We start from the raw sequence: 22,383 nt of genomic DNA on the forward strand, positions 1-22,383 counted from the left end.
GCGCCAAATCCGGGTTTATGTGCGACCATAACAAATAGTGTTATTAATCTTGATTCATTTATGTTAATGAGATTATAATTTTTTGTAATTATTATTAATCACATGCATTAACATTGACAGCCCTACTATGTATGTTTGTCTACTAGTGCGTGTTTGCATGCTGCCTGTGGTTTCCGCTTTCAGCCCATCCTACATTTAAAAGTGTGCCATGCTCAACCACATTCTGTGTCTTTTTGTGGTTGTGTTTTTGTGCAGATTCTTGCAGCCTTGAGACACCTGCACTTAAAGAACATCGTCCACTGCGATCTCAAACCCGAGAATGTGCTGCTTGCCTCTGCTGATCCCTTCCCCCAAGTAGGAAATCACACAGACAACGCTCTCGTTGTTAGGGAATTGTATTAGTACCTGACATTAAATTATTTAAAGTATGTTATACTGCTGAATTATATTCCACTCATTTATGGTCATGTTACGAGCAACCGGGAGTGCAATCAGTAGAGCACATCTCCAACACAGCATATTCTGTCTGGGCTGTTAATGGCTCAAAGGGGTAGTTTTCCCAATTATGGCATGATACCAGGGTTATTTATGTAAATGATTGTCGGAACCACATTTTTTTAATGCTACAATTAGGAGTGGATACCCGCCACATTTGAATCGATACGATACCAATTCCCTGTATCTGGTAATCGATACTGGTAGCAATTTTAGGTACTTGGGTGTGTGTTCATAAATATGAATTGTTTTCGATTATGACATAAAATTATCATTGTAACATTTAAACATGAACTGATAATGATAACTGCTGTTTAGTTTTTATACCTTGTTGTAGTATCACATTTCTGAGTCTCAATTACAGTTGAAAGTCTAAGACGTTAGATCAGGCATGGGCAAATTATGGCTCATGGACCGTATGTGGCCCTTTAAGCTTTTCAATCTGGCCTGCTGGAGATCTCTTAAGTGTTTCTTTTAAACCTTTACCATCGAAACTGGATCTGCCAATATGATATGGAGTGCATTTTTCTAATTAATTTGTAATTACAATGGTTGGATTCTGCGCTTTTGAGTGATATAAGAGTTATTAAGGTAATCTACTTCACATCAGCTCCAAGCAGAGAGGGCGGGGTTTGTTTACAGCAGCCAGCCTGAGACGAGAGTGTCAGAGAGGGACACAGAAGTAGATTTCTACAACAAAGTTCTGTTCTTCAGAAAAGTGATATTATATGGATTATTATTATATATGGATCCGTGGGGGATTTTTGTCATTTGCCTTCATGTTTCACCATGTGTTACTGTGTACAGCATTCACTTTTATGACCCAATCCAAACATCCTTCCCTAGTGCAGAAAAAAAAGAATTCAACCAGCTCAAAAATTCAACAAACATGGTCACACATAACACATCCTGCCCAATGAACTTTGTGGATAATATAAAAAAATGTCCAATCAACATTAAAACTACACCCATTTAAATTCATTACAAGGGATGATGAGAAAAATGTAAAACGGTCTCTCCACACTTATCCATGTTTGGTGCATTTTAGCCGCTTGATATTTCTGATTGATCAAAAAGCTTTAAGGAGGTTGTCACGGAAGTAAACAAGGTAGGGGTTGAATTTTCACATACTCTTAATAACCAATTATAATAATTAGAGATGTCCGATAATATCGGCCTGCCGATATTATCGGCCGATAAATGCTTTAAAATGTAATATCGAAAATTATCGGTATCGTTTATTTTCTCATCGGTATCGTTTTTTATTTATTTTTTTATTTTTTATTTTATTACATCAACATAAAAAACACAAGATACACTTACAATTAGTGCACCAACCCAAAAAAACTCCCTCCCCCTTTTACACTCATTCACACAAAAGGGTTGTTTCTTTCTGTTATTAATATTCTGGTTCCTACATTATATATCAATATATATCAATACAGTCTGCAAGGGATACAGTCCGTAAGCACACATGATTGTGTGTGCTGCTGGTCCACTAATAGTACTAACCTTTAACAGTTAATTTTACTCATTTTCATTAATTACTAGTTTCTATGTAACTGTTTTTATATTGTTTTACTTTCTTTTTTATTTAAGAAAATGTTTTTATTTTATTTATCTTATTTTATTTTATTTATTTTTTTAAAAAGGACCTTATCTTCACCATACCTGGTTGTCCAAGTTAGGCATAATAATGTGTTAATTCCACAACTGTATATATCGTTATCGGTTTATATCGGTATCGGTTGATATCGGTATCGGTAATTAAGAGTTGGACAATATCGGAATATCGGATATCGGCAAAAAAGCCATTATCGGACATCCCTAATAATAATTATTAATCATACATCCATTAAATGATAATAATATATAGTCACTTTGTTTGCCAAATCATTTAGGCCCAATGGGGCCCTCCAGTCAAAAAGTTTGGACACCACTGACCTAGAGGTAGTTTGTCTGAGTCCACATACGATACTCAATATAAAAGGAGCTTCCTGCTCTTTTAAAGTGGACCGATGATGATTTTAATTTTAAACACTACCTTGTGGTCTAGATCAGGGGTGTTCACTCCATCAAACTGATGGAGAGATGCAGCAGGGTTCCCCAACTTGTATATCTTGTTAAAAACTGGGTTTTAAATTAAACTGATCCGTAGTTATTGTGCAATACTAAAATATAATACTTTAAGTTGGCAACTAGAGCGCTAATCGCTAGCTGTCATTTAACGGCGTTAATCGCTAGCTTGCAACTTGAATGCTAATAGTAATAGTGCATACTTGCCAACCTTAAGACCTCCGAATTCGGGAGATGGGGGGCGGGGGGTGGGGTTCAGACGGGAGGAGTATATTTATAGCTAGAATTCACTGAAATTCAAGTATTTCTTTTATGTATATATATATATATATATATATATATATATATATATATATATATATATATATATATATATATATATATATATATATATATATATATATATATATATATATATATATATATATATATATATATACATATATATTCAGTATTTCTTTTATATATATATATATATATATATTCAGTATTTCTTTTATATATTTATATATATATATCCATCCATCCATTTTCTACCGCTTGTCCCTTTTGGGGTCGCGGGGGGGTGCTGGAGCCTATCTCAGCTGTGTGTATATATATATATATATATATATATATATATATATATATATATATATATATATATATATATATATATATATATATATATATATATATATATATATATATATATATATATATATATATATATGTATATATGTCTTAATTAGATTATCCAAAAAAAAAAATAGTGCTCGATACCGTGGTAGAGCGTAATATGTATGTGTGGGAAAAAATCACAAGACTATTTCATCTCTACAGGCCTGTTTCATGAGTGTTTCCTCAATCATCAGGAGATTTTAATGGAAGCATTCACATACCATGGTTTGTATAGGGCACAGAGCGGGTGGGTACAGGCAGGCGTGGGGGCGTGGTGATTGGCTCATGTGTTACCTAGGAGGTGTTTCCTTCTGTGACGGCATGCTGATACAATTTCGCTGCGCTTGTTGAGGGATGACAAGTCTGGACGGTATATGATAAACAGTTTCTCTTTTAAGCATAGGTTGCATCTTTTGTTACCACTGTTGTAAGGTGTGCTGGATGCAAGAATTTGCCATGTTATCGAATATTCAACATTATTGTCTTTGAGATTCCAAATGTGTTTACTGAGTTCTGTAGTGTTCCGCAAGCTTTTGCTTCTGAAAGAGGCTTTGTGATTGTTCCATCTGGTTTTGAATGCTCCCTCAGTTAATCCTACATATGTGTCGGATGTGTTAATGTCCTTGCGTGTTACCTTTGCTTGGTAAACGACTGATGGTTGTAAGCACCCCCCGATGAGAGGGCCATCAGGTTTCTTGCGGCAGTTACAGCCTTTGTCCGTTTTGGAGTCGTTCTGCCTGGTGGTGGACGGCTCCTTTTCAATTGCTTTATTGTGGTTTGAAATGATTTGTTGCATGTTGTTCATGAGCCAATCACCACGCCCCCACGCCTGCCTGTACCCACCCGCTCTGTGCCCTATATAAACCATGGTATGTGAATGCTTCCATTAAAATCTCCTGATGATTGAGGAAACCCTCATGAAACAGGCCTGTAGAGATGAAATAGTCTTGTGATTTTTTCTTTCCCACACATATATATATATTAGGGCTGGGAATCTTTGGGTGTCCCACGATTCGATTCAAAATCGATTCTAGGGGTCACGATTCGATTCAAAATCTATTTTTTTTCAATTCAAAACGATTCTCGATTCAAAAACGATTTTTTTTTTGTTTTGAAAACAATACACAACAATACCATAATAATGCAATACAATTTAATTTTGGAGTTCTGAACTTGTAATTTCTTGCAGTGTTTATTAAGTGGTAATATGTCACATTTGTCCCAATTAACTTTATACCCTGATAAACAGCCATATTCAGTGATAACATTATTGATATAAAGAAGACAGGAGTTAACATGTGACAGGTAAAAAAATTATGTCGTCACAATACATCGATAGCTTATTATACTGAGAGCCAATATTTATACCATGAATATTATTTTCACTTCTTATTTTTGCAGCTAAGGGTTCAATAACCAAATTAAATAATAATCCAGATGCAGGACATCCCTGTTTTACTCCTCTTTTTAACGAAAAAGGTTCTGAAATAGGATTATTGGTTTTGACTGATGCCATGGGCCTTGTATAAAGCATCTTAATCCATTGTATAAAATTATCTCCAAATCCAAATTTACGTAATGTGCAAAACATAAATGACCAGTTTATGCGGTGGAATGCCTTCTCCGCATCAACAGTACATACTGCTGTGGGATAAGGGAGACTTCTAGCATAGTAAATAACATTAAACAATTTCCTTGTATTGTCTGAAGATTGTCGACCTTCCATGAAGCCAGTTTGGGCAGTATGAATTAATTTTCCTATTACATTTGATAATCGTGTGGGTAAGATTTTTGCCAAGATTCAAAAGGATTCTCTATTCATTCAATACATAGGATTTCAGCAGGATCTACCCCAGTCTGCTGACATGCAAGCAGAGTAGTAGATTTTTGTAAAAAGCTTTTATAATTGTAAAGGATAATGTTTTATCAACTGTTTGCAATGATGTACATTTGTTTTAACTATTAAATGAACCAAAAATATGACTTATTTTATCTTTGTGAAAATATTGGACACAGTGTGTTAAGCTTATGAGATGCGATGCAAGTGTAAGCCACTCTGACACTATTGTTCTTTTTTATTCTAATGTCTAATGATAATGTCAATGAGGGATTGCATTGTTATGGTATTGCTGTGTATTGTTTTGTTGGATTGATTAATAAAAAAAATAAAAAAATTAATTAAAAAAAAAAATTTGATTTTTTAAAAATGAGAATCGATTCTGAATCGCACAACGTCAGAATCGCAATTCGAATCGATTTTTCCCCCCACCCCTAATATATATATATATATATATATATATATATACATATATATATATATATGAATTGTCCATCCTCGTTCTATTCTCTGTCACTATCTTTGTTTGGACATTACTACTTGCCGTAGTTTTGAAGCAATGCATGATGGGAATCCGGATGTTGTGTGTCAGTGTACTAACGTGCCGGCTGGAATAAACATACGCTGAGAAATAGCTCCGTGCCTGCCTACTTTATGGGTTATAAATAAACCTATGGATAACGGAGACATACAGTATATAATAGTCTCCTTCTTGTTGTGTGTGCAGTTGCGCACTGAGCTCCAAAAGCTGTAGATGTTATAACGTGACTGGGCCGGCACGAAAAGCGGACGTGACGACAGGCTGTCCTCACTCAGGTCCGGCTGGAAATCGGGAGAAATCCGGGAGAATGGTTGTCCCGGGAGATTTTTGGGAGATGCGCTGAAATTCGGGAGTCTCCCGGAAAATTCGGGAGGGTTGGCAAGTATGATAGTTAGCTATCTTAAATGCTAAGATTGATATAATAATACAGTACCATTATTTATCCATTCATCCATTTTCTACCGTTTGTCCCTTACTGAGTCACGGGGGTCGCTGTAGCCTACCTCAGCTGCATTTGAACGGTAGGTGGGGTACAATTATTTATTCATGTCTTAAATTTAGATCTGCAAGGTCCAGTGAGTAGAGTGGCCATATCACTGCCATTTATACACCAATGTGTACATATTTAAAGACATTTCAATTTGTGGGAAAATTGCAGGAGGAATAAAAAAAAAATATGAGGGGGGAAAAAAGTTTAATGAACCAAAAATTTCACGACTCCCTGCAGTACCTCTGCGGACTCCTGAGGGGTTGCAGAACCTCTGTTGAAGACCTCTGGTCTAGATAATATGTATTGAATATACTTTGGTGTACAAAAAATTCTCAGTCACTTTTATGCCCTGTTTTTTGAGTCAGTCTGCAATATGTTAGTTTAAAGTTCAAGTTAAAGTACCCATGATTGTCACACACACACTAGGTTCTGGAGGCGTTTATCCAAAAGTATCAACATTTATTTTTTTTAAAATGTACACTGTTTAAATTTAGTCTTAAAGTAAATGTCCTGACATTTTTTTTCCCCAAACGCGATCGAAAATAAACTTCATAATAATATGAATTCACCCATTCAAAACGATAGGTCCACCTGCACATGCTCCCATTGATTCAAAGTTGCATAAAAAAGGAAAATAATACATCTATCTTAGCTTTTTTTGCAGAGGGAGAGGAGCTCGTCCTCCTCTGGCTGAGAGCTTTACTTAATGTCCAAATAAGTACGTCCACCTCGTGGTGATGTCATAATACTGCAATACCCCGTGGACAGAGGCATCCAAAACTGCATGCAAGCTCAGGCCAAAATGCATGAACCTTGTGACATGACACTTTGGCATTGTTCAACACGAGTATCCAACATTTATAAGTCAGAAAAGACGAAATTCATCATATGTCCGCTTTACTGCAAATATGGTAGTCAAAGATCTTCTATATGACAGGAACACTCTCCTGTATACGAATCTACTGGTGAAATGTGAGTTGTTCAAACTGAACCCGGGATGAAATTTGCCGCTAGTTGAATCTTTTTACCTGCACGTCATATCTGACGTCCATTCTGCTCTTCTCACAGGTGAAGCTGTGCGATTTCGGCTTTGCCCGAATCATCGGGGAGAAGTCCTTCCGTCGCTCGGTGGTCGGCACGCCGGCCTACCTGGCGCCGGAAGTCCTGTTGAACCAAGGCTACAACCGCTCACTGGACATGTGGTCGGTGGGCGTCATCATGTACGTCAGCCTCAGCGGCACGTTTCCTTTTAACGAGGATGAAGATATCAACGACCAGATACACAACGCTGCCTTCATGTACCCTTCCAACCCTTGGAAACAGCTCTCTAATGATGGTATACACAGCTGCAAGTTGTAAACACAAAGTGGGGATTACATCTGTGTCTATAATGGAACAAGCTTTATTTAGACAATCTGTTTGCTTCACAGCCATTGACTTGATCAACAATCTGCTGCAAGTGAAAATGAGGAAGCGCTACAGTGTTGACAAGAGTCTCAGCCACGCTTACTTACAGGTAACACAAACATAACCAATGCAATTATTAAGGCTTCATTTGCTTTTTGAATATGGCGACTGCTGGCCTCCATCTTTTTGGGACTCTTCATTCTAATTAAAAGTGTTTGTTTAATGTCAGGGTTCGGAGCAGGTTCGTCCACACCAAACTCATCTATGGACCTTGCTTTGTGCAAAGGGGTCCAATTATGCTGAAAGAGAAACAAAATTGATAATGCTCCCAAAGATCTTGCTAAGAGCAATAACTCAAATTCAGTGGTGTAATAAGGCATCTGCTCCAAATATCACATTTTTTAATTAATTTGATTAAGAAGTGTGTCTAGACACCTTTGTCGTAGCGTATGAGTGCTTAAAATGTAATATACCCTGATATTATAATGCCATAAGTCAATGCTGGTAAACTGTGGCCAGTTATGACATGATGAATATAAATAGGATGTTTTTAGGAGATGGCAAAGTCCCACATTTGATTATTTCTACCAATAATTCTCAGAGGTCGCAGGCAGTCAGAAGTTACATTAAAATGTTTAACATACAACCAATGCCTGACTAGTTTATTTATTTATGTCAAATAGGGCAATATTTTGGTCATCTCCTCTTATGTCATTGCACAGTTATAGGTGAAATATCTACTTTTGTGGTTCTGTTTATGCAATTGTGTTAGTTAATTTACTTATGATTTATATGCATGCATCATGTCCCTTGTTTCTTTGATTCAATACCCTTATACATTTCTGCAAAATGGACTTTGGAGTAGAGTTGCACGATATTGACAATATATGATATAAGTGATATACATTTGGCCAATGATAGAGCTTTTAATACTAATAATGCATGTTGATGACACATTCTAGATGTGTCCCACAAATTGGACAAATTTGGCTAAAGTCCATCCACAGTGTTAAGCTGCTTCTAAATCACACATTCTGGCCACAATGGCGGCAAAATAACTGTTTCTTACAAGTAGTACATTCATGAAGTTTGACTCTTTTATGAATTTATGTGTCTACTGAAAATGTGACCAAATCTGCTGGGTCAAAAGTATACATACAGCAATGTTAATAATTGGTTACATGTCCCTTGGCAAGTTTCACTGCAATAAGGCGCTTTTGGTAGCCATCCACAAGCTTCTGGTTGAATTTTTGACCACTCCTCTTGACAAAATTGGTGCATTTCAGCTAAATTTGTTGGTTTTCTGACATGGAATTGTTTCTTCAGCATTGTCCACACGTTTAAGTCAGGACTTTGGGAAGGCCATTCTAAAACCTTAATTCTATCCTGATTTAGCCGTTCCTTTACCACTTTTGACATGTGTTTTGGGTCATTGTCCTGTTGGAACACCCAACTTAGACTTAGACTTAGACTTCCTTTTTATTTTAACTGCGCCCAAGGCTGATGATTTTAGGTTGTCCTGAAGAATTTGGAGGTAATCCTCCTTTTTCATTGTCCCATTCACTCTCTGTAATGCACCAGTTCCATTGGCAGCAAAACATGCCCAGAGCATAATACTACCACCACCATGCTTGACGGTAGGTATGGTGTTCCTGGGATTAAAGGCCTCACCTTTTCGCCTCCAAACATATTGCTGGGTATTGTGGCCAAACAGCTTAATTTTTGTTTCATCTGACACCACATGGACAAAGATAAGACCTTCTGGAGGAAAGTTCTCTGACCCATAATAAATTCATAAAAGAGCCAAACTTCATGAATGTTTTTTGTGACAAACAAGTATGTGCTCTAATCACTCTATCACAAAAAAATAAGAGTTGTAGAAATTATTGGAAATTCAAGACAGCCATGACATTATGTTCTTTACAAGTGTATGTAAACTTTTGACCACGACTGTATGTTATTGCAGAAGACTGCAATATGTATCGCGTTATAGATTTCATCCCTACTTTGAACATGTAATTATGTGTATTCATTTTGAAAAAGATGGTTGAAGATATTTAAATACATTTGCTTATTCTGACTTGTATAAAAGTGGGTCAGGACATAATGACCTTTGAAAATGTGGGTCTCAGGTTGAGACAATTTGAAAAAATCTTAATTAAACAACCTAATGTTTTTTATTACAAAAACAACTTCAAAAATAAACAAATTTTTCAAGTAAAATGACACAAAAGGATTAGTGAGTTCCCTCGCTCATACAGACATCCTGTAATCTGATTGTCCAACCATGCACTAAAAGCCCTTTTCAACTTTAGATCAAATTCCAAAGCTTCTAACAGTGTAACTTTATTCCCGCCCGCCATTACGCAGGACTATCAGACATGGCTGGACCTGCGAGAGCTGGAGACCAAGCTGGGCGAGCGTTACATCACTCATGAGAGCGACGACAGCCACTGGCAAACATTCGCCCACAATTACACTCTGTCTTACCCGGCCCACCTGGTGGCGCCCACCTGCGACCACGAAGGGGACTGCAAGGACGATGTAGACATGCAAGGCCTCACCGAGCGGGTCAGCATCCTCTGACCGCAGAGAATGAAGAAAGCGGAAGGTGAGGAGTGACGTTCAGCTAACAGTGTTTGTTTACAGTCGTTACCATTATCAGCTGCATGCCAGCACTCATGTTCGAATCCAATTTCCTCTCAGCATTCAAATCTCTCTCCAAAGTTCTTCGGCACTTTGTGGAGAAACAACAGAGTAAAAATGCTGTAGTTTGCCCAGATTGACATACATCACAGCCCTCCTTCATTATGAAAACTAGCAGCTCCTGCGTAAATAAGTGCTTTCAAGTGACTAAAAACCTGCACTGCGGTGGCAATTTGTTTCCACAAAAGCTCGCCCATAAACGTCCTGTGGTGACAACTGGAATTATTGATTGGGTGACGGCACGTCTTCCTGTAAGTAATGCAAGCCACACTCTTATAGAAACTCTCTGAAATGTTCTAAAGTAGCACTTTTGTTTTCCATTTCCTGTTTATACCTTTTAATATATAAATAGCATTCTTCAACAGCAAGAACATCTTTGGTATGGCCTTTGATTATTGATGATCATGTTAACAGGTTGCATGTTTCCTTGTAGTAGAATGATACTGACTCAGTGTAAAACATAGTGTTTTTATTACAGTAGTCAATTATTTGCATGATCTAGTGTACACAACATGTTTGGAGTGAGATGCTCGGCGTCGTAGCACAATGCAAATATTCAGAAATGTTCACTTTAGTTGTGTCCTTTTATTCATTTACATGCAATGACAAATACAAACTAACAAATGTCAACTAGTGGTTCTAATAAAGACATCACCTTGGCATGTTTTGGCAGCTTAGTTGTGTCAGTCTTTAATGTTTATCTTTCTCCTTTTATTTAGCTGACATCTCCACACATCCAGACAAGGTTAATTATGCGCACAAAGAAAGCATTTATTTGTATGAAAGTGTTTTCCTTCCTAAATTAGAGATCGACAAAGCAAGAAAGTGCTGTTTTTAATGCCCTGGTGAAGGTTTTTCTGCTTTCAGTTGACTGACTCATTTTGTTCTTAGGTACAAAAGTGACAGGCGAAATGGTACAATTCTGTGAAAGGTGTGCAGAAGTGGCCTGGTATCTGATAACAGTTATTAAAATATGTATAAATTATGGGGAACTCCAAGAAGTGCAACTAAATGAGACTCACAGACGATTCAACATTTTACAGCCTAGCTTCTTAAAGTGTGGTACACTTACCCTCATGGGTTTAAAATAGAGAGCATGTGAATAAACGGCATAACATTAGAAACTGGAATATACATAAATAGGTTTTTCACAGCCTTATTTCTTTGCCACAATTTACACATATACAAAGTTAATATATTTCCTACTATTGACTGATTTAAATAATGTTTTTGTCCCAAAAATCCTCCTGTTAACTTAAGAGACTTATTTCTTGAGTTTGTAAACAAAAACGACACATTTCTGATAATAACAAATGTCGATCTATCCCAGGTAGTATTGACCATATACTATTGAAATCACGACATTTCTGCTTAAGTTTGTGAAAATTACAGTGCAGACTGAATACGTATGGAAATAACCTTTTTTTTTTCATAACCCTATACGTGGTATTGTTACTGTCAATTAATGTATCGCTGTGCCCACCTTTGTTTACATTTAAAAGCTCTGCATGCTTAGCTATTCCTCGTCCTGTAGTGATAATTATACTTGTAAGAAACTTAAAGGGGAACTACACTTTTTTTATTTTTTTCCCTATCTTTCATAATCATTATGAGAAATATGATGACGGATGTTTTTTTTTGGCATTCTAACTCGGAAATAAACGTAAATAAAAATCAGCTTACAATTAAGCCAATGAGAGGGGTTCTCTATTCCGCCCATAAAACCTAATAAATAACCATCCAAAAATCCCCATTTACATTTCATGACTTGAATAATGACCAAGTATTAGTGATATTGTTATTATAAGCGCTAATGCAGACAAACTACTTATAGCAGCACCGTACATATATCTACAAAGATACAAATAATTGCTATTGCGACATCTAGTGGACACATTTAGAACAGCTGTTTCTTTCATTAAAAAATTTCGGCTCATTTTTATACTTAGCAAACTCATCCCGCGGGCTGGATAAAACCTGTTGGCCCGCGGTCCGTACATTTGACACCCCTGCCCTAACCCCTAACATGAACCCTATCTCTAAACTACCCATACCGCAATCCAAAACCTAAGAGGTACGATTTCCCCTCCCCTAAACGTGACTCTAGTTTTAATCCTAGCTCCAAAAGTCATTATTCTATCCTAAACACTAGACTTAACCATAAAACTAACCCTGGGAACCCTGGTCTTAACCCAAACAACATTACCTTAATCACCCTAATCCAAAACCTAACCCCACTCTTATCCTAGCCCTAGCCCTATTTCTCAAACCCTAGCTCTAACTTCTGAACTGTTAATCCTTTAATTTCAACCCCAATCTGAACCCTACACCACGCAACCAGTGAAAAATCCAAGCTCTTACAAAACATCTTGTATGATTGCTCTGCATTTGATTTTTTCCTAAGCATGCACGCACATGCTTTCTTTAATGCCGAGAAGATTTGTTTATTCAAATGATGCAGGGCTCTTATGATCTCTGTCAATATTGGCCTTATACAAGTGCAAATGCATGCGCACACTACACGAGGTATCCAAGACAAAATCCTTTCTCGTCTCACGGAGTTGGCGGTGAAGAGGTGAAGAACGTCTATTGTTTCCCACGCTGTGATTAGCACACTTCAGTCCGCTTTTGTAGCGGGAGAACACTCGTAATCTTTTGTTGATTTACATCTAGGTCACTCTTGATGTCACCTTCAAGTGCTGCCACCTTTGTCATCAGCGCATGGCACTTCTGCAGATGTGCATTTCCCCCGATGAGCATTTGAATGAATCAATACTAAGCAAGCAGCAGTGATGATGCCACATAAATATCAACCGCTGAGCCTTTTGTGATACCTGGGAGTGTTGGATGGTTTCAAATAGCTCTTGAAAATATCCATTGTCGATTAAAATGGCAGAATAGAGTACACATGGAGCAAAAGTACTATTTTTTTCTAGTCACTGTTCCCTTTTCTAGTTCTGTTTAGTAGCTGCTCATTGTGGCGTCTATGAATAGTCCAAAGGCTAATTACAGCAGCAGGTTATAAATACGGTACACAAATGTCAAGTGACTCAAAATACACTAGCTGTGTTTTTGTAATGAAAGGACATTTACAACACTCTTTGCTCGGCAGCACAGTGCTTCACAACAACTTAACACTGATAAAAAAAAGATAACAACCTTGTGATGTGCTTTGTTTGGAACTTTCGTACTTTTATTTCCTAGTGAATGCATCAATTCTAGCTTTGTTCGACTAAATTGTTCTAGGGGCCACAATCCCAGTATTCTAAGGACCCAGGGGTCGAAGTTCTCCTTTCACTATTATTCCCTATTTTGAGAAACCAGCATTCTCTGTTGTGGACATTTGTTTTTGGGCTATTTCTTTTGTCAGTTACAAATTTCAGTATTTTTGTTCTCCTATTAAGCGAAATACAATAAGTGTCGACTGCCATGGATGTTCAAATGTCAAGGCAGTGATCTGTGGTCAATGGTCCAAGTTCCATTTTATATATATATATATATATATATATATATATATATATATATATATATATATATATATATATATATATATATATATATATATATATATATATATTGGACGAACAATGGTCCAAGTTCCATTATACAACAGGAGCACTCTACTGTTTTTGGGAATCTGCTGCAAAATTTTGGTCTCCCAAGTTTTGAACAGAGCTTGGGGTGGCCGGTATGGTGTCATTCCGCGGCTGGATTTGACCCCTGGGCCACTAATTGAATGGCCCTGCTCTAACTCAAACCCCAACCCTTACCTTAAACGCAAATCCTAATCTTAACCATAGCCCTGATCCTAACTCTACTCCTACCCAAAACCAAAACCTGACAGTTCAGTTCAAAACTTGGTAGACAAACTTTTTTGCAGTAAATTCCTAGAGACAGTTGAGTGCTCCTGTTGTATAGAGGAACTTGGATCACTGTAAACACATCCTTGCCTTGACATTTTACCTCAAACATTGAAGACCGGGGTCCAAACTTGTGATTTATATGACTGAAACTCTCTTTTTTGGCAGTTCATGGTGTCATTTACAGTACAGGCCAAAAGTTTGTACACACCTTCAATGTGTTTTCAATGTGTTTTCTTTATTTTCATGACTATTTACATTGTAGATTGTCACTGAAGGCATCAAAACTATGAATACAGAATAACTGAAAACATGTTTTATATTATAGTTTCTTCAAAATAGCCACCCTTTGCTCTGATTACTGCTTTGCACAGTCTTGCACACTATTTTCATGACTATTTACATTGTAGATTGTCACTGAATGCATCAAAACTATGAATACCGAATAACTGAAAACCTGTTTTACAATTCTTGTTTCTTCAAAATAGCCACCCTTTGCTCTGATTACTGTTTTGCACACTCTTGGCATTCTCTCAATGAGCTTCAAGCACACCTGTGAAGTGAAAACCATTTCAGGTGACTACCTCTCGAAGCTCATCGAGAGAATGCCAAGAGTGCGCAAAAAAGTAATCAGAGCAAAGGGTGGCTATTTTGAAGAAACTGAAATATAAAACATGTTTTCAGTTATTCAGTATTCATAGTTTTGATGCCTTCAGTGACAATCTACAATGTAAATAAAGAAAATGCATTGAATGAGAAGGTGTGTTCAAACTTTTGGCCTGTACTGTATGTAAGTAAGTTGTAGCTTGTTTACTTCAGACGTAGTCATTTGTTTAAATCCTCTAGTTTTACTAGTGGTGTTCCTCAAGGTTCCATTTTAGGTCCTCTCTTGTTCATATTTGTGGCTATTCAACTGGTAGCCTGCAAGTTTAGTTCAGACTCACATTTTTGCAGCAGATTCCTAAAAACAAGAGAGTGATGTCATAGATGATCTTTGACTAGCTTTTTTCAGAAGCTCCGTCAAAACAAAAGAGCGCTCCTGTAACTGACAAATTAAGTAGACCAAAACCAAATGTCTACTGTAGTGGACGCTGGTTCTACAGAATATTACAATTAGGCAAATAGTGAAGGTAGAAGTCCGGCACCCTGAGTTTTATGGATGTGTGTCCCCTAAAACAATTTAGTTCAATATACCTGCCATAAACAGGTATACATAAACATTGCTTTTCGTATCTTTAATTCACAAAACACCATCCCTCAGTGGAAAATGTTTAGACTTTCCATGTTGTGCTGTGAAATGAGACTTGTCCATTGACTCGGAGACAGTAGCGTGCAAAGAGCTGTGTGTGGGATGTCTTTCCACAAATGTGCTACATCTTTTCTGACACAGCTAAAAATCTCCCATCGTAATAATGTTTCCGTCATGTGCATTTCTGCAGTACTGTCTTTATAAAGCTCTCTTTTTAGTAAAGCTTTTAGTTAAAGCACCCTTTAACTATCATTTTTAATCCAATTTTTTATCCTTTTTATGGTGTTACTCCTGTTGTTTTAGTTGAATTGTTGTTTGGATTCACCTATATTTTGTAAAGCGCTTTATAAATACAATTTACTTACTTTCCAACTCACTTGGGTGTATCAGAAGATAGGAATAATTTATTCGAGCTGACAGATAAGAGAATAACAAAGAACCTCCCAAATTTGGAATGTGGCTGAAGTTCAGTTTCCAGTGAAACTGAGAAGTATTTCATCCACACTGCGGGATAAAAACTCCCATGTTTTACTCCCATGTCCATCACAATCACACATGCTCTTCACCCCTCATGGTCCAATCATAAAGTTCCTGCAGGGACAATTTCTTGCCATTTCACCATTACGCCCGCTAAAAGGCTGCGGCGGCTGCTGAGCTGGTCCTTGCACTCAGTTAGCACTCTCAATGTGAGTCATTTGTGTGAAACACTTTTTTCTGGAAAATGGCAGAACCACTGCAGAAAAAGCCGTTTTGTGACGGCAGAGTGGAGATTTGTCACATTTTACATAAGTGCAATGCATGTCTCATCATCATCGGCATCGCAGTCTCGGAAGACCATTGATTTCCTGTGCCTCGGAGTCAGGTCTTGTCGCAGCGTCTCCTGTGGCTGTGTAGGCCAATTCGTGAGAGACATTCCCGGCCACAGATGTCACATATCCAGACCGGTCCCATAGATGTTGCCGGTGTCGCAGAGCCCTGTTTCTTTCTCTTTTTCCTCTTTGCCTCATGGTGTTGGGCCAGGGTGGTTTCTGACTTGAGCAGTCCGCTGCGGAGTGCCTGCTGCCACTGAAGGCGGTCCTGGGCTGCATCTTCCCAGCTGTTGGGGCTGATGTCAAAAGACTTGAGGTCTTGTTTGCAGACGTCCTTGTAACGTAGCTGGGGACGGCCAATCTGCCTCTTGCCAGTTGTGAGTTCAGCATAGAGGATGTCCTTTGGGATTCGCCCATCGTCCATCCGCCGGACATGGCCAAGCCAGCGGAGACGTCGCTGCCTCAGTAGGGAGCACATGCTGGGAAGCTGTGCTCTTTCCAGGACTGATTGATTTGTGATCCTGTCCCTCCAGGTGATGCCCAGTAGACGCCTAAGGCAGCGAAGTTGAAAGATGTTTAGCCGCCGCTCTTGGTGGGAGTATAGGGTCCAGGTTTCACTACCGTACAGTAGAGTGCTGGTGACACAGGCTCTGTACACCTGCACCTTAGTGCGGATAGTGAGCTTGCTGTTTTCCTATACTCTCGCTGTAAGCTTCCCAAAAGTTGAGGCAGCTTTTCCGATGCGGCCACTGAGTTCGGCATCGAGTGACAGGTTGTCGGTGATGGTGGAACCGAGGTAGGTGAAGGTGTTTACGACTTCCAGGGTGTAGTTGTTGATGGTGATAGAGGGGGGTGGTTCAGTTCCCTGTCCCATCGTCTTGGTTTTGCTCAGACTGATGGTCAGGCTGAAGTCCTGACAGGCTTTGGTGAACTGGTCCATTAGGGTTTGCAGGTGCTCCTGGGAGTGTGCTACCACTGCTGCGTCGTCAGCAAACAGCATGTCCCGGATGACGAGTGGCCTGACCTTTGTTTTGGCTTTCAGACGGGCAAGGTAGAATAGTTTACCGACTGCCTTGTGTGAAGGTAGACTCCTTCAGTTGCTGTACCAAATGCTTGGCGCAGGAGGAGGGAAAAGAAGATCCCAAATAAGGTGGGCGCCAGCACGCATCCCTGCTTGACACCACAGCAGATTTTGAAGGGGTCCGATGTGGACCCATCGAACTGGATGGTGCCATGCATGTCGGTGTGGAAGGACTGGAGGATGCAAAGGAGTTTGGGGGGGACAGCCTATTCGTTCAACCAGCTGAAAGAGGCCACTCCTGCTCACAAGGTCGAAAGCTTTCGTAAGGTCAATAAATGCCATGTAGAGTGGTTTTCTCTGCTCTCTACACTTCTCCTGCAGCTGTCTCAGAGAGAAAATCATGTCAGTAGTAGACCTACCAGCTCTGAACCCTGCCTGAGATTCTGGGTATATTTTTTCAGCGAGAACCTGGAGTCTATTCAGTGCAACTCTGGCAAAGAGTTTGCCGGTAGTGCTGAGTAGAGAGATACCACGGTAGTTGTTACAATCACTCCTGTCTCCCTTATTCTTGTACAGGGTTATGATGGTAGCATCCCTCATGTCCTGTGGGACAGTACCTTCACTCCAGCACAGACAGAGGAGCTTATGAAGTTGGTCGAGGAGAGCAGGCTTTCCACACTTGAGGATTTCAGCTGCGATTCCGTCACTGCCAGGTGATTTACCGCATGCTAGGCTGTCAATCGCTTTGCTTAGCTCCTCAGTTGTTGGTTCCATGTCCAGTTCTTCCATTACGGGTTGATACTCAACATGGCAGAGGGCTGCATCGGAGACAGTGTTGTCGCTGGCGTAGAGTTTGGAGTAGTGTTCTACCCAGCGGTCGAGTTGTTTGGAGCGGTCAGTGAGGATTTCTCCCAGTGCCGATTTCAGCGGAGCAGTTGTGTGGTGTAATGGTCCAAGCGCCTTTTTGATGCCGTCGTACATGCCTTTGATGTTACCAGAGTCAGCGGCTGATTGGATGTTGCTGCAAAGCTGTAGCCAGTAGCTGTTAGCACAGCGACGGGAGGCATTCTGCAGTTTCTTCCTTGATGCCCTGAGAGCATGTAGGGTATTGTCACTCGACGTGCATTTGTAGTTGGTAAGGGCGATGCGCTTTTCTTCCAGTATCGGTGCCAATACAGATGCGTTGGCTTCGAACCAGTCATTGGACCTTCGCAATCTTTTGCCAAAAACCGTTAGGGCCGTGGTGTGGATGGTGTCTCGTAAGCCTTCCCAGTACTGCTGGGCAGAGCTGCACTGGGGTAGTTGGTGGAGGGATTCCTCTAAGGCACGGTTGAAGGAAGCGGTTTTAGTTGGATCGGCTGCTTTGCTGCAATCCACACGGGGGGGTCCTTTAGGTTTGGCTCTGTAGATAATTTTTGTCTGCAGTTTGACTTTACAGCAGACGAGGGAATGATCGGTGTCACAGTCTGCACTGTGAAAGGTACGGGTTTGGAGGACACTTCTGAGTTCAGAGCGCCGTGTTATGATCAGGTCCAACTGGTGCCAGTGGCCAGATCTTGGGTGTCTCCAGGAGACTTTGTGGTGGGGTTTGGACTGAAAGTATGAGTTAGTGATGCAGAGATTGTGAAATGTGCAGAACTCAAGGAGACGCTGCCCATTCTCGTTCATTCTACCAATGCCATGGTAACCCAAGCAAGGAGTTATGATCTTAGCCAACTCTTGCGTTAAAGTCACCAAGCAAGTAGAGCTGATCTTGTTTGGGGATGTTTCTCACAGTCGCCTCAAACTCATCATAGAATTTGTCCTTTATTTCATGGGAGGAGCTAAGTGTTGGTGTGGTAAATGGATGACTAAATTCTTTCAAGTAATTCTTGATAGCCTCAAAGTTAGTGTACATGCTTCGACTATTGAAATGTATTATTGACAGACTATCTTCTGATTTTACACTGCTTTCATATTGTTCACAGGTAAAATAATTAATTTTTTAGAGTCGCAGAAAAAAAGTTATTATCAGGGTCTATCTCCATATCAGTCTCTGTTGTGGCGTGCTCTTGATGACACATGTCCAGTTCTTTTTGTTGATGTTGTACGATCTTCTGTAACATGTCCATATCAATACTTGGTGTGGTCTGTGTTCTTGGTGTGGGTAGCATTGAGATGATGTAGAAGTCACAAAGCTACATTGATACCAAGTACTGCATCAATGTCAATACTTATCAAAATCTTCTATTTTCCTTATCACCAAGACTTTTGCTTGATTTAGTTTGATGAAGATCTTACAGTTCGTTACCCAGGTTTGTTGAATCTTGCTTTGCCTTTTAAGTGTTCGTGCGATCCTTGCGATGTCAGCATTTTTCTTTGTCAAATGTTCATTTATGAAAACATCTGCACCGATCGACGCAAACTACAAGTGTCACGGCACAGTGACACAGCGAAGCCAAAAAAGTACAAAAAAGATGTGCTGGTTTCTCACAAGGTGATCCGTCAAACTCGGCAACCCCACGTCGAAAACAGTCAGTCAGACGCGCGCAAACTCCAAACGGGAAGTGACGTGTGAAACAGGAAGCGATCATCTGAAACGGGAAGCCTGTTCACATTGGAAACAGGAAGCGTGTTGAAAGCCAAACATACGTCCTTAAAGGCCTACTGAAACCCACTACTACTGACCACGCAGTCTGATAGTTTATATATCAATGATGAAATCTTAACATTGCAACACATGCCAATACGGCCGGGTTAACTTATAAAGTGCAATTTTAAATTTCCCGCCACACTTCCGCTTGAAAACGTCTCGGTATGATGACGTACGCGCGTGACGTAGCCAGTTTAACAGAGGTATGGCTTCCCCATTGAAGCCAATACGAAATAGCTCTGTTTTCATCTCATTATTCCACAGTATTCTGGACATTCATTGCATTATGGAGGAAGAAGCTGAGCAAGCAAAGAAGAAAGTTGTCGGTGCGAAGCGGATATTTTGCGAGGGAAGTCAGCAACACAACACAGCCGGTGTTTGTTTACATTCCCGAAAGATGCAGTCAAGATCGAAGAACTCGGACAACAGAGACTCTAACCAGGAGGACTTTGATTTGGATACACAGACGCGATACCGTGAGTACGTAGCTGTGCTTCCAAACATTTGATCGCTTGCTATAACTAGCTCGAGCTAGGAGCTAGCATAACAAACACCTAGGTGTTTGTTATGCGGGATTAATTTGTGGCATATTAAATATAAGCCTGGTTGTGTTGTGGCTAATAGAGTATATATATGTCTTGTGTTTATTTACTGTTGTAGTCATTCCCAGCTGAATATCAGGTCCCACCCGCGCGCTTCCAAACATTTGATCGCTTGCCCGTACGTGCGTGTCACGTACGTAACTTTGGTTAAATATATAAGCTTTATGAACCTTGGGTTAGGTGAACGGTTCTTTGGGCTGAGTGAGTGTGTGTGTTGTGCAGGTTTTTGAATTGTATTGGCGGGTTATATATACGGGATCCCGTCCATATAACCCGCTCGAGCTATAATTAGCTCGAGCTAGTAGCTAGGAGCTAGCATAAAAACACCTAGGTGTTTTTATGCGGGATTAATTTGTGGCATATTAAATATAAGCCTGGTTGTGTTGTGGCTAATAGAGTATATATATGTCTTGTGTTTATTTACTGTTGTAGTCATTCCCAGCTGAATATCAGGTCACCCCCGGCTCTCACAGCATCTTCCCTATCTGAATCGCTTCCACTCCCCACTCGTCCTTCACTTGCATTTTCCTCATCCACAAATCTTTCATCCTCGCTCAAATTAATGGGGAAATTGTCGCTTTCTCGGTCCGAATCTCTCTCACTTCTGGCGGCCATCATTGTAAACAATAGGGAGCTTTGCGGATATGTTCAATTGACTACGTCACGCTACTTCCGGTAGGGGCAAGCCTTTTTTTTATCAGATACCAAAAGTTGCGATCTTTATCGTCGTTTTATACTAAATCCTTTCAGCAAAAATATGGCAATATCGCGAAATGATCAAGAATGACACATAGAATAGATCTGCTATCCCCGTTTAAATAAAAAAAATTCATTTCAGTAGGAAAGGCCTACTGAAAGCCACTACTACCGACCACGCAGTCTGATAGTTTATACATCAATGATGAAATCTTAACATTGCAACACATGCCAATACGGCTGGGTTAACTTATAAAGTGCAATTTTAAATTTCCCGCTAAACTTCCGGTTGAAAACGTCTACGTATGATGACGTATGCGCGTGCCGTCAATCGTTGAACCGGAAGTATTGGTACACCATTGAATCCAATACAAAAAGCTCTGTTTTCATCTCAAAATCCCACATTTCTGGACATCTGTGTTGGTGAATCTTTTGCAATTTGTTTAATGAACAATGAAGACTGCAAAGAAGAAAGTTGTAGGTGGGATCGGTGTATTAGCGGCGGACTACAGCAACACAACCAGGAGGACTTTGAGATGGCCGACCTCACCTTGACTTCCTCCGTCTCCGGGCCGCCGACCGCATCTATGATCGTCGCTCCGTCGATCGCTGGAACGCAGGTGAGCACGGGTGTTAATGAGCAGATGAGGGCTGGCGTAGGTGGATAGCTAATGTTTTTAGCATAGCTCTGTGAGGTCCCGTTGCTAAGTTAGCTTCAATGGCGTCGTTAGCAACAGCATTGTTAAGCTTCGCCAGCCTGGAAAGCATTAACCGTGTATATACATGTGCGTGGTTTAATAGTATTGTTGATTTTCTGTCCATCCTTCCAGTCAGGGATTTATTTCTTTTGTTTCTATCTGCATTTAAGCCCGATGTGCTATCACGTTAGCTCAGTAGCTAAAGAGCTTCGCCGATGTATTGTCGTGGAGATAAAAGTCACTGTGAATGTCCATTTCGCGTTCTCGACTCTCATTTTCAAGAGGATATAGTATCCGAGGTGGTTTAAAATACAAATCCGTGATCCACAATAGAAAAAGGAGAAAGTGTGGAATCCAATGAGCCCTTGTACCTAAGCTACGGTCAGAGTGAAAAAAGTTACGTCCTGCACTACACTCTAGTCCTTCACTCTCACGTTCCTCATCCACAAATCTTTCATCCTCGCTCAAATTAATGGGGTAATCGTCGCTTTCTCGGTCCAAATCGTTCTCGCTGCATTGTAAACAATGGGGAAATGTGAGGAGCCTTTCAAACTGTGACGTCACGCTACTTCCGGTACAGGAAAGGCTTTTTTTTATCAGCGAC

The 22,383-nt window shown here is 39.8% G+C and overlaps 1 protein-coding gene across 2 annotated transcripts in view; it reads left to right on the forward strand.

Moving 5' to 3' along the window:
• Window positions 1–10,907, forward strand: part of LOC133658139 (serine/threonine-protein kinase D2-like) — a 53,447-nt gene extending 42,540 nt beyond the window's left edge. For both annotated transcript variants that reach the window (XM_062059795.1, XM_062059796.1), the window contains 4 exons: window positions 256–354; window positions 7,168–7,435; window positions 7,530–7,615; window positions 9,877–10,907. In XM_062059795.1, coding sequence (XP_061915779.1) covers window positions 256–354; window positions 7,168–7,435; window positions 7,530–7,615; window positions 9,877–10,092 — 669 coding nt within the window. In that variant the 3' untranslated portion in view covers window positions 10,093–10,907. The remainder of the gene's footprint in view (window positions 1–255; window positions 355–7,167; window positions 7,436–7,529; window positions 7,616–9,876) is intronic.
• The last annotated feature ends 11,476 nt before the right edge of the window (window positions 10,908–22,383 follow it).

Source organism: Entelurus aequoreus, linkage group LG10, assembly GCF_033978785.1.
Source record: "Entelurus aequoreus isolate RoL-2023_Sb linkage group LG10, RoL_Eaeq_v1.1, whole genome shotgun sequence".
NCBI lineage: Eukaryota > Metazoa > Chordata > Actinopteri > Syngnathiformes > Syngnathidae > Entelurus > Entelurus aequoreus.